The sequence below is a fragment of the Urocampus carinirostris genome, chromosome 4 (genome assembly GCF_059441175.1).
Source record: "Urocampus carinirostris isolate Australia breed hairy pipefish chromosome 4, RoL_Ucar_1.0, whole genome shotgun sequence".
Lineage (NCBI taxonomy): Eukaryota > Metazoa > Chordata > Actinopteri > Syngnathiformes > Syngnathidae > Urocampus > Urocampus carinirostris.
Genome location: NC_142352.1, coordinates 45,252,265 through 45,268,019, shown reverse-complemented (window position 1 = coordinate 45,268,019; position 15,755 = coordinate 45,252,265). Strand labels below are relative to the sequence as shown.

Below are 15,755 nucleotides of genomic sequence, written 5' to 3'. Positions count from 1 at the left end.
ATATCCGTCAAATTCCCAAATATTAGTGCCGATAATCGACCAAGCCGATAATTGTACCGCCCGATAATTTGAATTAAAGAAAAGAAAAGACATCATGGCAAGAACCAATTGCATGTTTTTCGTCAGTGCACGTTGCTGGCAGAACAGAAACCCCAGCATAGATGACAGACAGGACCTTAGATTATCAAAAGCATTTCACAACAAAACATTGCCTGGAAATAACAAATCTCTCCTTTTCTTCTTTTTGACTCCACCCAGTGATGGTGTGAATGACAATGGACGAAAAACCCGAACTAAAGGTGTTTTGGGCAGGTTCTTTTCCCACCCGGAAATATACTAGATCCCTTTGATGATTGGAAATCGTGGTGACCCACCCCAGCCCAAGAAACCAACAAGGCTCTGATTCATCAAAGTGTCACAGACCAGAAACCGACACAGGACCCAATAGCTATTGTTTGGACCCAATAGAAATTGTTTTCTCAGTTTTTATTGAAAAAGAGGGAGAGTAAGGCTTGCTTCCACAATCCGATGGCTGACGGACAAAAGGAGCAAGTGGTGCGGAAGTGGCACTTCCGTGTCTGGCGAGGAGGATCGGAGACAGGCGGGAATAGCAAGTCGTTGGCCCGGGACTGAAGATCAAAGGCGGTGTCGAGTTCATAAGCGAGGTCGGTAGCAGGAGGCAATGCAGGTAACGGGGCAAAACAGGTCAGGTAACAGGCAGGCAGAACGGGGCGTAGTCAGGTCTGAAAACAGGTTGGCAACAAAGATCAGGAAGAAAAAAGCGGGGCAGAGTCGGACAAAAAGGCTTACTGAGCTGAAGGCAACAGTTCGCATAACGATCTGACGGCTTTCCAGGGGAAGCTGGGGGTTTAAAAAGAGAGTGGCAGGCAATCAGCTGTCCGGGCCGTTGGCGCCAATTAAGCCGCTGCGCTTAATCGGCAATCATGACACAAAGTGCTCTACATCAAGGTTGCGGTAGGAATTGTGTAATTTCTTTTATCTTGAACGTGGATTCATGAATTTGGAAAAAAACAACAATACGCATGGATTAGGGATTCCCTGAGTTGGGAAACATTTGACTTCAAATTCCAACACAACAGATTTAAATCGGTGGTGCGACTAATAAATTAGAGAACCCGAAGATGACCGGTCACAAACTGACATGGAAAAAAGACAGGGTTGGTAAAAGATGAAACAAATTTATGATTTCCCATCTAACACCTTAAACCAAAAAAAGAGTATTACTTTACTGTAATTAGCAGTGTTGTGAAAAAGCATTTGCCCCCTTCCTGATTTTGGTGTTTTTGGCATATTTATCATTTTCAAAGGTTTCAGATCATCAAACCAATTTTAATACCACACAGAGACAACCTAAAAAAAATACAAAATGCAGTGTTGGAATGTTGATTCAATTTATTACGGGACAAAAAAAGTCAAAACCTATCTGGCCCTATGTGAAATGGTAATTGGTCCTGAACCTAATACCGAATCACGTTTACAAACATTTACAATAATTGGTAATGAGTTTTTTACAACGCCCTGGAGTCATCTTGGCCCACTCTGCTTCGCAAATTTTTTTTAAATCCGCCATATTGGAGGGGTTTCTGCCCGTTTAAGGTCAGACCACATCATCTGAATTGGATTTAAAGCCAGACTTTTAATTGGACAGTCAAGTACCTTCATTTTGTTGCTTTTTGAGCCATTCAGAGGTGGACTTGCTGGTGTGTTTTGGATTGTTGTCCTGCAGCATGATCCAAGAGCAATTGAGTTTGAGGGCACATACTACTGCCCGGAACTTATCCTTCAAAATCTCCAGGTAAACAGCAGAATGGCCTTAGAGAACTGCCCCTTCTTCCCGGGGCCCGGAGGTCCAGGGACTGAGGATTTGGGGGCGCCGTCGGAAGCTTTTCCCGGCGGCAGCTCAATTGCTGGGCTGAAGGCGCTCTGGACCCATGTCTCCAGTCAGTTAAGTGAAACTTCATTCCCGACTGAGCAAAGGCCTTGGCTGAGCTGTCCACCCTCCTGGCTAAAGATGCCATCGAGCCGGTAGATCAGTCAACACATTCCCCTGGCTTCTACTCGACCTACTTTCTTGTGTCAAAGAAGAAAGGTGGCTTCCGACCAGTACTGGACCTGAAGAGCCTCAACGACTCCCTCAAGGTAATGCCGTTCTGCATACTTTAGCGTACAGTTACCCAGGGAGAGTGGTCTTATGCAACTGCTGGCCGCCTCCAGTCCTTGGGGGTACACTGCCATTCTACCAGGGCCCTTGCCACTTCCCAGGCCACCCAAAGGGAGTGGAGGACATCCGTGCTGTCTGTGCTCCTCTTAATACTAATAATTGGTATTGGCCCTGAAAAAAACTATATTGGTCGATCTTTACTATTTGCATAGGTGTTATAAGATAATTATTCTGCACCTTTTAACAAATAATCGCTGAACCCCTAAAACATGAAGCAGCCCCTGGACAAGCAAGGAAGCCGCATCTAATCACCAGACCATCATTTACTCCGGTGTCAAAGTGTCACCGGGCTAATCTTGCAGTACGCTCCCTGCAGACTGCTGTCGTTAAAGCGGAGTGCTAGACACTAATCAATGGCGATGTGTGCCCGCGGCCATTGACAAAATGCCTGCTTCGTTATCGTGTCTCGGCTCTGCCGTTTGGCACCGTTTGGCATCATGCACGTTTCACAGCCGTGCACGCTAATGATGTCTTTTCAGAACAGGGATGATTAAAAGAAAAAATGATTCGCAATTAATAATTGTGTATGTATTTTTTTTACAAGTACAATAATTGTCCATACTGTATATTAACAAAGACAGTTTCCCCATACTACTCAGTGGGTATGACATATACAGAGTGACCCTTAATTTTTTAACAATCCAATAGAATAAAGAGTGATGTAAGATAATATTTAATTCAAAGTATGTGCCACCTTTAAAGATGCCATTTTATAAACGATTACATTTTTAAAAGACGTCCAGTAGATTTAGTCCTCTTGTACAAATGCATTCTTGAAATCTACTGAAGAGTCCTCCAGAATTAAAGCTTAAAAAGTCGGTGAAAAAACTTTTTTTCTAGAATGGCACATTTTAATGTTTAATTTACTATATCTAAAAAAACATTACATCACTCCTCCTTTTCTTGAAATGTAACGTTTTGTGGGGGTCACCTCGAATATATAAAAACAAACAAATTTAGATTTATTTTTTCTGTCTGATACACAGCCCTTAACTTAAAGGTACTGTGTACGTTTGTAATAACATCATTATTATTACTGTATAGTATGAACCAAATACTTGCTCCAAGTAACTTACATTGAAGGAGCTTGGTGTCGATGAGCAGCTCCAAGGAGAGAAAGAGCACCACCAAGATAACGCAGGCCACCAGGACACAGTTGAAGCCGGCGCTGTGCAGAACCACCTGCCACAGGGACACTCGCCGGCCGCAGCAAGGCTTGAGCCAGTTGGACCTGCAACCAGAGGCCGAGCTTAGCAGTAGGCAAGGCAGGTTTGAGGAGTCCAACATATTTCCCATTTGAACTACTAAGGTGTAATGACATTGTTTTCTGGAAGAGTTAAGACTTACCCACAAGGCTCATATGACAAGTGATCAAGTTAACTGAAATATCTGTTTTTTAGGGGTGGGGAATACTGGAAAATGTTGTCTCAATCCGATCTAAGTAAATACATCTTATTGATAGCTAATGCTGCGATACAACTACCTTCTGCTTAGAAATGTCATGATCATTAAATAATTGAACTGCTCACCCCTTGAGTTAGTTTATAATTATGAATAACGTTTTATTTTACCCCTAAGAGGCGCTGAATGATAGCTCCTTTATAGACCAAGTATCATACTGTACATGCTGCCTGGAAATGATTTGTTATTTTGGCTGCGTAAAAGTCTGAAATCATGTTATAAAAGATCGCTTTTGGCCACTTTTATCAGAACAATTCAACTCAACGTGTTAAAGTTATTTCTCATTTGACATTACTATTTCATTTTCAAAATACGCTGATTTTTCAAAAATGAGTATTATTAATCCTTTATTGACCAAGTAGTATACAGGCAACTTGGAATTGTTTAATGATGTTTTGAGTGATTACTGTATGCCCTTTACTGTATTTCATAACAAACCAAACTTTCAATATTTGGCAATATTTACTATAACTATATTAAAATCATGAAATAAGAGTTTAAAATAAAAAGCAAATCAAAAAGTAGACTTCGATGATTAAGGATTTTAATGAAGTAGGGACCGGAACTGTTATGACTGTTATAACTGAAATGTTACTGTTTACCTGACTTGTTAACCTGACTGCCCATTTTGCACATCTGGTTAGCTACTCCTCTTGCACTATCGGCACTATGGTAAAATACTATACGTAGCCATAATAAAATACAACTTTTACTTATATCTGTACATTCAAGGAAACTGTGCGGGTCGGATGTATCGACATTTCGTTCTGTATACACGTGTACTAGAATGACAATAAAGTAGATCTGAATCTGAATCTGAATCTGAATCTGAACTGGACATGAACACATTGTAAAACAACATAAACTAGAAATATAAACTGTTATAAATAGATACAAAACACATTTTTAAGTCTTGCTCTCTCAGTTGTCCATATACAGTACTGTCAACTAATTTTCACCATGACCAGGCATTTTGTGAGCCTGAGTGGTAGAAGGTGAAAATCCTGGAGACCCACATCATACATACCCAGCCATCAGTACCCCAATGCATTGCCCCTTTGACAATCAACACAAATAATTAATGTTTAAAGGATTTAAATGTTTTTATATAACTGGTTACAGATAACCCAAAATGCTTTACAAAATCCATTGCTTATTATTCCCCGTCTGTGTTATTTGTTGTCTGTAATTGGTCTGTTGCCACACATGGAAACTGTGAAATACCATTGTAGAAAGTTGCCATCTTGTGGGTGTTTTTGGATAAATAATTTGATTTATTTCGATTTTCATATATTGGTTATGGTAATTTAAATAGCGCTTTGAGATCCGATCTGCAACCTCAGTGGAAATGTTCAAATCTAAGCTTAAAACACACTTCTACTCTATAGCATATGAATAAGCTATTCTTTTTGTGGACATTATATCTGTATTATTAGTAATTGCAATATCCTTTGCCTGGTAATCCTGAAAGGGGGATACCACATGTGAGGTCCCTTTTTAAGGTCCCACCAGTTTGCCTACAGGGCAAACCGCTCCACTGACGACGCCATAAACACAGCACTTCACACCGTGCTGAAACACCTGGACCACCGGGGGAGCTACGTCAGAATGCTCTTCCTGGACTTCAGCTCAGCCTTCAACACCATTATCCCGGAGATCCTGGTGGAGAAACTTGCACACCTAGGACTCTCTCCCTCCATCTGCCACTGGATAATGGACTTCCTCTCCAACCGCCCACAGTCGGTGAAACTCGGTACCCACGTCTCTCCCACCCTAACACTGAACACTGGCTCCCCCCAAGGTTGTGCACTGAGCCCCCTGCTTTTCACCCTCTACAGCTCCGACTGCTCACCGACCCACCCCACAAACACTATTATTAAGTTTGCTGACGATACCACCTTGATCGGCCTCATCTCTGAAGGGGACGAGGCGGCATACAGGGATGAGGTTGAGTCACTTTCAACGTGGTGCTCGGAAAACCACCTCATATTGAACACAACAAAAACAAAAGAACTGATTCTGGATTTCAGAAGGAATGGCAGGAATCCAGCACCACTCATCATAAAAGGAGACTGCGTAGAGAGAGTCCACTCGTTCAAATTTCTGGGCGTGCACATCTCCGACGACCTCTCCTGGTCTGCAAACACCAGAGCGGTGGTAGGGAAGGCCCAGCAGCGACTGCACTTCCTGAGATTGCTCAGGAAAAATAACCTAAAACAGCAGCTGCAGGTGTCTTTCTACAAAGCCACAGTGGAGAGCATCCTAACATACTGCATCACGGTGTGGTATGCGGGGTGCACAGCAGCAGACAGGAAAAAGCTCCAGAGGATCATAAAAACACCCCAGAGAATCGTCGGCTGCTCTCTGCCCAGTCTGGAGGACATTGCCTGCTCTCGCTACCTCAGCAGAGCAGAAAACATCGTCAAGGACTTTTCTCACCCCGGCCACCATCTCTTCGACCTGCTGCCTTCCGGCAAGCGCTACAGGTCACACAAAGCAAAAACGAACAGACTCAGAGACAGTTTCTTCCCCACAGCCATTACCACCCTAAACAGACACCGCACAAAAAACTGAAAACTGTTGCAAAAAAAAAAAAAAATACCTCACACGTATGTAAAATGGTACTCACGTACATGCTGTCTGCACTATGTTTGTACACTGCTCAACAGACACCGCACAAAAACTGAAAACTCGTGCCAACACTACCTCATACGAATATAATGTTACTCAAGTCTTGTTCTTGCACATGTCGACTGCACTACGTTTAATGCTCAAATTGCACAATGTCTGACCATTTCCTTTTTCTGCACTATGATGTCTATGCTTGCACCAATGTATATGCGGACTATTTTTGCACCATGATGACTTTGCACCAAATGCAATATTGCACAACCGTTACGATACAACGTTATCACGACAACCCTGTATGTAACATCCCACATGCTGACATTCTTGTGTAAATACCATGTAAATTATAACTATAGCCTTATTCCCCTTGTTTTACAACATTATCTTCTCTGTTCCTTTATCTTCTTGCTCATACCTTCACTATGTGTAAAACTGGAGTGTCATGCCCAATTTCGTTGTCACAATATGTTAGCCCATTTGTAACAATGACAATAAAGGTATATTCTATTCTATTCTATTCTATTCATTTTCCTCATGTTGAGGTTTTTGAGTTTTTTCTTGCCATTATATTGGTTCCAGATCAGGGGATGGTGTAATAATAGTCTGAAAAAATAGTCTGTGTAATAACCTGTAAAGCCCTTTGAGACTCTTTGTGATTAAGGGCTATACAAATAAAAATGACTTGACTTGACTTGGTGCAGGCGCCTCCGCGGTATTACGAGGGTTAATACAATTAGTATCTAGCTTATTTCTGTGCAGATGCAGAGTGAGGCACGCAATTCTCCAAATAAGTCCAAATAAGCAAGCTTCAGCTTGCTAACATTGAACTTATTACAATTCAGGGTCCCTACACCTTTTTCATAGTACAATTCAAGAACATATTAAAGACGTTTGATGCCATTTTTAATTTATTCAGAACCATTAAAGAAGAAATCTGGGGTGAATAAATATATCTGCGATTTACATATGTGATTTTTAATCGTGCATGCACATTTATCAAGACATGTGAATTTAAGATTTTGAGTAAATTGCAAATATATTTGTTATTGAGACAAATCTTTCTAGATATAGGAGTTGGGTAAAATGACAGTAATATGTAGCTTACATTTTATTTGAAGGAAGTTCTTCCTATTACAATTTACCACTGGGAAGCACTGTCTTAATTTTGTGCAAAATAAATGTCCATAATTGATACGTAAACCCTTGCACCTATACACATTTAATAGTGCCCTGTTTAAATGTTGCATGGACCTGTCCTTATGAGCTCTACCCATTGGAGGCAATGACGACTCATAGAACAATATCATAAAAACTAATGCCAGCTGCAGTTAATTACTGGAGAAGAAACAAAATCCTTGAGCGAGTAGCGTCAACATTATTTTTAAGCAGACATGTTGTGAAACATGGCAACAAGTTAAAGCATTTATGAGTGCAAAATTCTAGCAGTTTTAAATCCCTGGAAACACAACATTAAAATTCAAGCGTTTTCAAGGATTTCAAGCACATGTGAGAACCTGACATTTACTGTTCATTATTTAACATTGAAATATGTCATTTTAAAATCTATCAACATGCAGCCGTCAAATGTAACGTTGGTGAAAAGTAAATGCAAAAAAAAAAAATCAAATATTTATCAGGCCCGCCACAGTTTGTTATTTGAGACAACACTTAAAGAAGCACAGGAGAAAAAAACAGCTGCGGTTCGAGATATGTCTACTTGATGTTGCCAAAGCCAGGCGCCACTTGCAAAGCAACTGGAGCTCTAGTACTTTTTTCTTTCTTTTTCCTTATTTCTTGTTCTCTCTCCCTTGTTCAATCGATCTTGTTCTTTCTCTGTGTCTCCTGTTTTCTCTCTTGTTCTGTGTCTTTTATTCTCTCTCTGTTGTTTTTTTTTGTTCTCTCTCTCTTGTTCTCTTTTTCCTCTCTATTGTTCTCTCTTTCTGTTGTTCTTTCTCTATGTCGTGTTCTTTATTGTCCTCTCACTTGTTTGCTATTTCTCACTTTTGTTTTCAATCTTGTTCTCTATCTCTCTCTTGTTCTTTCTCTTGTTCTCTCACTTGTTCTCTATCGCAAACTTGTTCCCCCTTATTTTATCTCTATTTATCTCTCTCTCTCTCTTGTTATATCTATGTATATTATTCTCTCCCTCCCCCCACTCTCTCTCTCTGTCTCTCTCTCTCTCTCTCTCTCTCTCTCTCTCTCTCTCACTATCCCTCTCTTTTTCACGGTTTAATCTACTAGTCCATCTCCCGTAGGAATATTTCTTTTGACCATGTGGCCCCCAAGCTCAAATTAGTTGGACTCCACTGCTCTAAATCAACTGTCATGTGGCATACATAGGGGAAAGAGGCAGACAATTTAGTATTGCAAAAAAAATATGCAGTTTCCAATGTGGCCAACAGAGGTCAGACATTTGTACACATGATACCTTAATTGAGCGAAGGTGATGGCGTTGAGACTTGAGATGAGAGAGGCCATTGACGCAAGGAGGAACAGGGAAGCTTTGTCAACTCGCGACTTGACCATTAGCTGCCCATGAGGCTCGAATGTTGATGAACTTCCCATTCAGAAGGCTATGAAAAGGACCGCTGTAGCAGAGCTTGTTAGGGGCATGCTGCAAAATCAGCATCTTCATCTTTGACTCAGGTGTCAACAGTGTTGGGCATGTTACTTTGAAAAAGTAATTAGTTATTATTAGTTACTCACTACTCCTTCTAAAAAGTAACTGAGTAAGTAACTGAACTACTCTATAGTAGAAGTAACTAGTAATGGCGAAATGACATTGCAATGTCTCGCCGCGTGTTCTGTTGCGAGGACCAGACCGAGTATTTGGACTGGAGAGAAGCAATGCAGTTGAGGACATTTATTCCAAAGTTTCAACATAAAAATAAAATCAGAATACACTCAGGACCAGTCGATGGGAAGCGCCCTCCTACCAAGATATTGGCCAGGAGTGTGCTCCCTCCAAAAGGACAGGAAGAATGTTTTGGCCCCTGTCTTATCGGGGAAGGGGTGTGGATTTGCAAAATGGAACATGAAACTCTAACAGGCACTACGTCAAAGGTTGTATGATAAGATAAGACCATTGGTAGGAAAGTAATGATAAGAAAAGATACAGCGAGTAAATACTACACTAAAATATATTGATTAACATGATAACCATCTACAACTACTAAATGAACAATGCGATCATCAAAGCAATGATGTGATGATCAAACAAGAAACTTACTACAGCTGGAAATAACATTTAACGGCTGAAATCCCTCCCCTGCCCCCTGCCCGTAGTACTTCTCTCTTTGTACTTTCATAGCATGTGTTGATACGGCTGTCAGGACTGAAATGGAGTGGTCCTGAACAGGGTATCAGCGGAGGGAGATTAAATCACATAGGGTAATCGATAACAGCAACCTGACTGGGCCACGGAAATGGAGAACTCATGAATCTGATCGTGAGCTCAGATATAAAAGTCTACTAATGTCTATATGGGCAGTATAGCAACTCTTGGTTTACGACTAATACTACATCCATACAAAATGTAGATTTTAGCTGTAGGTTTCCCTTACACTTTTTTATCACACTGGCTAGATTCCATGATGTAAATAATATGAAGTAGTGTCTCTCTTCCTGAACTGGCTAATTAAAGCTAAATTGGCTCAACGAGCTAAGACTTTCGCTTTAGTTTCACTTCTGATAGAAAGCAGAAATCGTAAGAACAGCGGAAAAGATCATTGGTGTCCCCTTCATCCCTCTCCTGGACATTTACAACTCCCACTTCACCTCTAAGCCACCAGGATTGCAGGTGACCCCACCCACTTTGTCTCCTCAACCTGCCGCTGTCCGGGAGAAAACTGCAGAGTCTAAAAGCCAGAACAAGCAGGCTCAAGGACAGCTTTTTCTATCTGTCTGTCAAGACTCTGAACTATCTCCGCCAGTCCTACCCCCTCTTAAACCTCTCTTTAGATTCCGGCTAAACTTTGTGCTTTTTACTCTAAACCCAATATATTTTTCCATTTTTATGTGCATACATTTTCTTTTCTTAACCTTGGTGTTTATTTGTTATTGGTTTTTTATTATTGCATGTCTGGACGCTGGGAAGAGGGAGTAAGTTCATGTGTACTGTATGTTGTGTATCTAGCATATTTGACAGTGAAGTTGACGTTGGTAGTTGATGCAACACCAAAAAACAGGCAGGATACACCCCCCACATCCTAAAACCAAACAAGCTGTTTCTAAAATTGGATTTTTCCACCTTTGTCCAAAATCAGGTGGTGGGTGGTGATGATAAACTTCCCACTTTTGTACCTTCGCTCACGTCACATTTAGATGAACCATATGGAGCGTTTGCACATTTAGAACGGTCGCTTCAGCAGCATATGTCACTGGCAGGCTCAAAGCACTCTGATAATATGGAAGGTGACATGATGGTGCAGCTCAGGTGTGCTTTGGTAAAGCCAAGAAACCAAAGAAGCGGAAAATTGTAGTCTGACAACACTGAGTACAGTTACTGAGAAAAAGCAAATGTCAAGCAATAAACAAAATCTTATTTTATCCTAAAGCAGGGTTCCTACAGCTTAAAGCATGTTCCATTCAAGACTTTTTAAGATTTTTAATGGTCTTTGAAACCAAATTCAAGACCAATCCAACAGAAAAAGCACAATTGAAGTAAATAGAACATAAAACACCATATGAATTAGGGGCAATTTTAAACTAACGTTTATCTAATTTTATTTTTAAATCACAAATTTTGCCCCAGTTGAACTTTCCATTGTTGGGAATAATTTGAAGAGTCTGTTTAATTGTAAACAAAAATATTGTGACGAAACAAACGGATTACAAGAAGCAATGTCCTATTTATCTGTAGGCTTATCGTGTGTTTTGGAGTAAATATTTTACACGGTTGGATTCTATGGATTGTCCTTGATGTAACGAAGCCATTTTTTGCGGAAATTCAAAGAAGTTGAAGACGACATAAAGGTGTGTTAAGCCAGCTTTATAGTTTACAAGTATCTTGATTCAGACTGTTCAGTTACTTACTCAGTTACTTTTGGGAAGGAGTAGTGAGTAACTAATAATAAATAATTACTTTTTAAAGTAACATACTCAACACTGTTGACACCTGAGTCGAAATGAAGATGCTGATTTTGCAGCACGCCCCTAACAAGCTCTGCTACATCGGTCCTTTTCATAGCCTTTTGAATGGGAAGGTCATTAACATTCGAGCCTCTTGGGCAGCTAATGGTCAGGTCAGCTTATAGTCGGGTTGGCTTATGTATGTGAAAAATACTGGGTGCGGCTTATAATCAGATGCGCCTTATAGTCCGTATTTTACTGTATATTCAGATTCGCCCGCTTTTCGTAAGCATTCATTTGCCTTTAATTGTGTTAAAAAACGACTCCCCCAACTCAGAGGATGGAGATGAAAAAAAAGAAAAAGTAAAAAGGGATGCAGAAAGAGAAACCATCAGCATTTTGATTGTTGCCCAAGATGTCCTAAAAAGGTTGAATGAACAAGCCTTGACAACTCCATTAGCTCATGCAAAAGCAATAAAGTGAAACCTGAAATAATATCGAAATAAGGCGGGTCAACATATAAAATTGCAGAGGAGTATGGGCGTTTATAATAGTGCTGAACACAAGCCCACCCCACCCTGATCTTCTCAGCATTTCTTACAGACAGAAAGATGGATGGGCCCAAATCTATTAAAGGCTAAACCTTACTCATCAGGGCGCCAAAACTGCTAACACTGCAATCGGCCCCTGATACTAGCTCTGAATACCACCTATCACAACAGCGCCCACCTGATTGGAGACACACTGAAGTTAACCCAACACTCAAAGCGCAACTTGGAGGTTGTCTTGGATCTAATGACTGCAAGCCAATGATGGATGAAGCCATGAATGAGCAAAATGCAATCTACAACACGTTATCACAGGGATCGGTAACTGAAGACTTGCGGGCCATATATGGTTCTTTTCATTAATTCATATGACTCGCACATAACATTTGTTAATACATATTTAATATATATTGAATCCCTTCTGATTTCCCTTATCATAGTCAGCTGAAAAGCCAATTGAAGACTAATCTTGAAATTGATTTGGTCCAGTACATAAAGGGCACCGTTTCCACTACAGTTACAGTCAAATGTCCCACCAACAGACCCTTTTTTGGCTGTACTTCACTAAGGAATCCTTAAATGGAAGCTCATTAAACAATGTGTGTTCACTGCTGAGACTTATTATGATAAAAACCGAGGAAAAAAGTGTAAATTCCCAAAAGTGCCAGCCATGTACACAGAGGAAATAATTGGGTTACCTCTAGAAGTGGACAGATTTGATTAGGTGATCGGTAGGGGAAGTGCAGATCTCTGCACACAGCACGCTTCTTTCTCTCTCACACACGCCCACTGCACTGAAGGGAAATACTGTACAGCTGCAAACTTTTTATTTGCAGTACAGTGTATTTGATAATTTTTTTACAACTGCTTGCACCTTGTCAGAAACTATTATTTACAAAAAAAAAAAATGAAGATCAAAATGAGTCTCAACGATCTTGTATAACTGCAGGGGAGAGAAGTTTAAAGTGGTATAATTGTTGATATGGGACACAGGCTCTGGCATTAACATATTTCTGAGGAATTTTATCAGCTAACGCAGGGGTCTCCAACTCAAATGACTCAGGAGCCGCCTGAGCTGGGGTCTAAATAACGTTGGTCTGAATCTGGTTTAACAATAAGCAATGTCCAACGAAGCAGGATCCTATTCATCTGTGGGCATTATTGTGTGTTTTGGAGTAAATATTTTAGACGGTTGGATTCTATGGATTGTCCTTGATATAACAAAGCCCTTTTTGCGGACATTCAAAGAACATAAATTAAATATATATATATATATATATATATATATATATATATATATATATATATATATATATATATATATATATATATATATATATATATATATATATATATATATATATATATGTCATGATTACTGATGTGACTCAGCTGTGCCCACTCATTTGGCACAAACTGCCGCGGGATCTGATTGGCTCCCTGTCAGTATTTGAACCTAGTCCTGTCTGTCCCCTTTTGTCAGTCTGTCTGCTAACTTCTGTTTTTAACAATGCAAGCCTTTTTTCGACCCTGACCCCCGCCTGTCCCATTTTTGCTCCCGTTTGTCTCCGGCTACGACCCGTTTTGATCCCGACCACGTCTGCTCTCCCGTCCTGACTTATGACCCGTTTTTCATCCCGACCACGTCTGCTCTCCCGTCCTGGCTTACGACCCGTTTCAGTCCCTGACCAGGTTTTTGCTCTCCTGTCCCGGCAATCAACCAGTTTTTCCGTCCCTGACACTGCCATCGCTCGCTACGGAAGATCCAATTCCGTGTTCGGAGCAAAATCCGAGCACCAGAGCGACTTGCTTCCCGCGCTCAACGAACACTGGATCGTGGGCGCAGCCCTTTTTTCTCCCTGCAATAAAACTTGCGAGAAACGTAACGCGTTTGGGTCCTGTTTCCGTTCTGGTCCTGACATGCACATATATATATATATATATATATATATATATATATATATATATATATATATATATATATATATATATATATATATATATATATATATATATATATATATATATACACATACATACATACATTAGCTGCACCGCTTATCATATCTGCACCTATCAAAGCTCATTCCAGCGAACTTTGGGCAGTGGGTAAGGGACACCCTGAACTGGTTGCCAGGCAATCGCAGGACACACAGTGACAGACCACTCACTCTCCCATTCACACCTAGGGACAATTTGGACCAGCCAATTAACCTGATATGCATATTTTTGGAATGTGACAGGAAACGGGAGTGCCGGAGGAAAACATGCTAACTCCACACAGGAAGGTTTGATCTCATGTTTTTTGGGTACCCTGCTAGCACAAGGGCAGACAATTAGGTCAAGTTATGTCAGATAAAGGCACATTTTCCCACCTACGAGTATTTCAAAAGCACATTTTCCCACCTACAAGTATTTCAAAGCATGCTTGTTTTTTATATCATAGTTAATGTATTATAGCTTTTATTTAAATCAATATTTTTTTGGAATGAATGATTTCACCTCCAAGAGGTTCTTAATAATAAACACTATCCCTTTAAACTATCATATCAGTGCGGGGGCCTCAAACTGTCCTCCCACAGGCCACGAGTTTGAGACACCTGATTAAACGTCACACAAAGACATACAATGAAAAAAAAGCTTTTGTCTGGAGACCGTGTTTTGGTGGTTTTGTTGAAATTGTCCTAAAATGTACAGTGTTGCTCTTTTGATTAAAAAATAATAAAAATATTTTGCTATTATGGCTCCCGACACCTGCATTATGGTGTCCTCCCGTGGACAGAAAAATAATAAGATTTAAGAAAAAAATAAATGTATATTTGAAATGAAGTCTATATGAATAGACAGAGGCATCAATGAAGCTACGTCATTGTCCCTAACGAGGTATGACAGCCCAGGATAAATTGGAATATGAAGTGAAGCATGAGTACATGGGATTAGATAATAACCGCCACACAGCTCCGTTTTTTTTGTCGGCACTGGTTCTAGGAATACATTTGCCAGCGTTCCTTTGGCGCTTGCACAAGAATGCATCGCTATACAATGGGGGAGATCGCGCAAAGGTCAGGTCCACCTTTGCAATGCTGCCGGCTATAATATGCAAACAAGGCCGACAGGAAGTGCTTCATCATGCAGTGGCGGCTAGGTGCCGGAGCCTCACGTCCTGATTAATCTGCTGCAATAAAATGCGCGGAAGCTTCCCATTAGATTAGTCATGTCCAAAGTGCGGCCCAGGGACAAGTTACGGCCTGTGATCAAATTTTTACTGTCCCGCAAAGCTCTGTCATAAAATTAGTATCAGTAATGTTGACCAGAAAAACTCGGTATGGGATGGAAATCAGCACAAAAAAACAAAACATAAGTACTGACCAACAACACGCAAGGTATCGACACGAACATCATTTATATATATATATATATATATATATATATATATATATATATATATATATATATATATATAGATAGATAGATAAATAGATAGATAGATAGATAGATAGATACTTTATTCATCCCCTAAGGGAAATTCACATTTCCAGCAGCATCCCTGAGCTGAGAACAGTACAATAATAAAGCCAAAAGAATACAATATACAAATACCCAGTGTGACGTGCAAATGCCCACTGTAGCGTGTTATATAGAGTAACTAAATAGTGCTACACAGAATACATATTGCAGTAAGATTCGGTAATATCCAATGTAGGTGGTTTGGTTTAATGTGGGCCTTTACTCTGCCGGTTGGAGTTAAAGAGCCTCATGGCATGAGGAAGAAAAGATCTCTTCAGTCTGTCCGTAGTACAAGACAG

At 40.4% G+C, this 15,755-nt stretch overlaps 1 protein-coding gene across 1 annotated transcript in view; it reads right to left on the bottom strand.

The window, feature by feature from the left end:
• LOC148367677 (transmembrane protein 266-like) overlaps positions 1-15,755 on the bottom strand; it is a 60,364-nt gene that overhangs the window by 30,794 nt on the left and 13,815 nt on the right. The window contains exon 2 of the mRNA XM_088334901.1: positions 3,319-3,473. Within this exon, the coding sequence (XP_088191027.1) occupies positions 3,319-3,473 (155 nt within the window). The remainder of the gene's footprint in view (positions 1-3,318; positions 3,474-15,755) is intronic.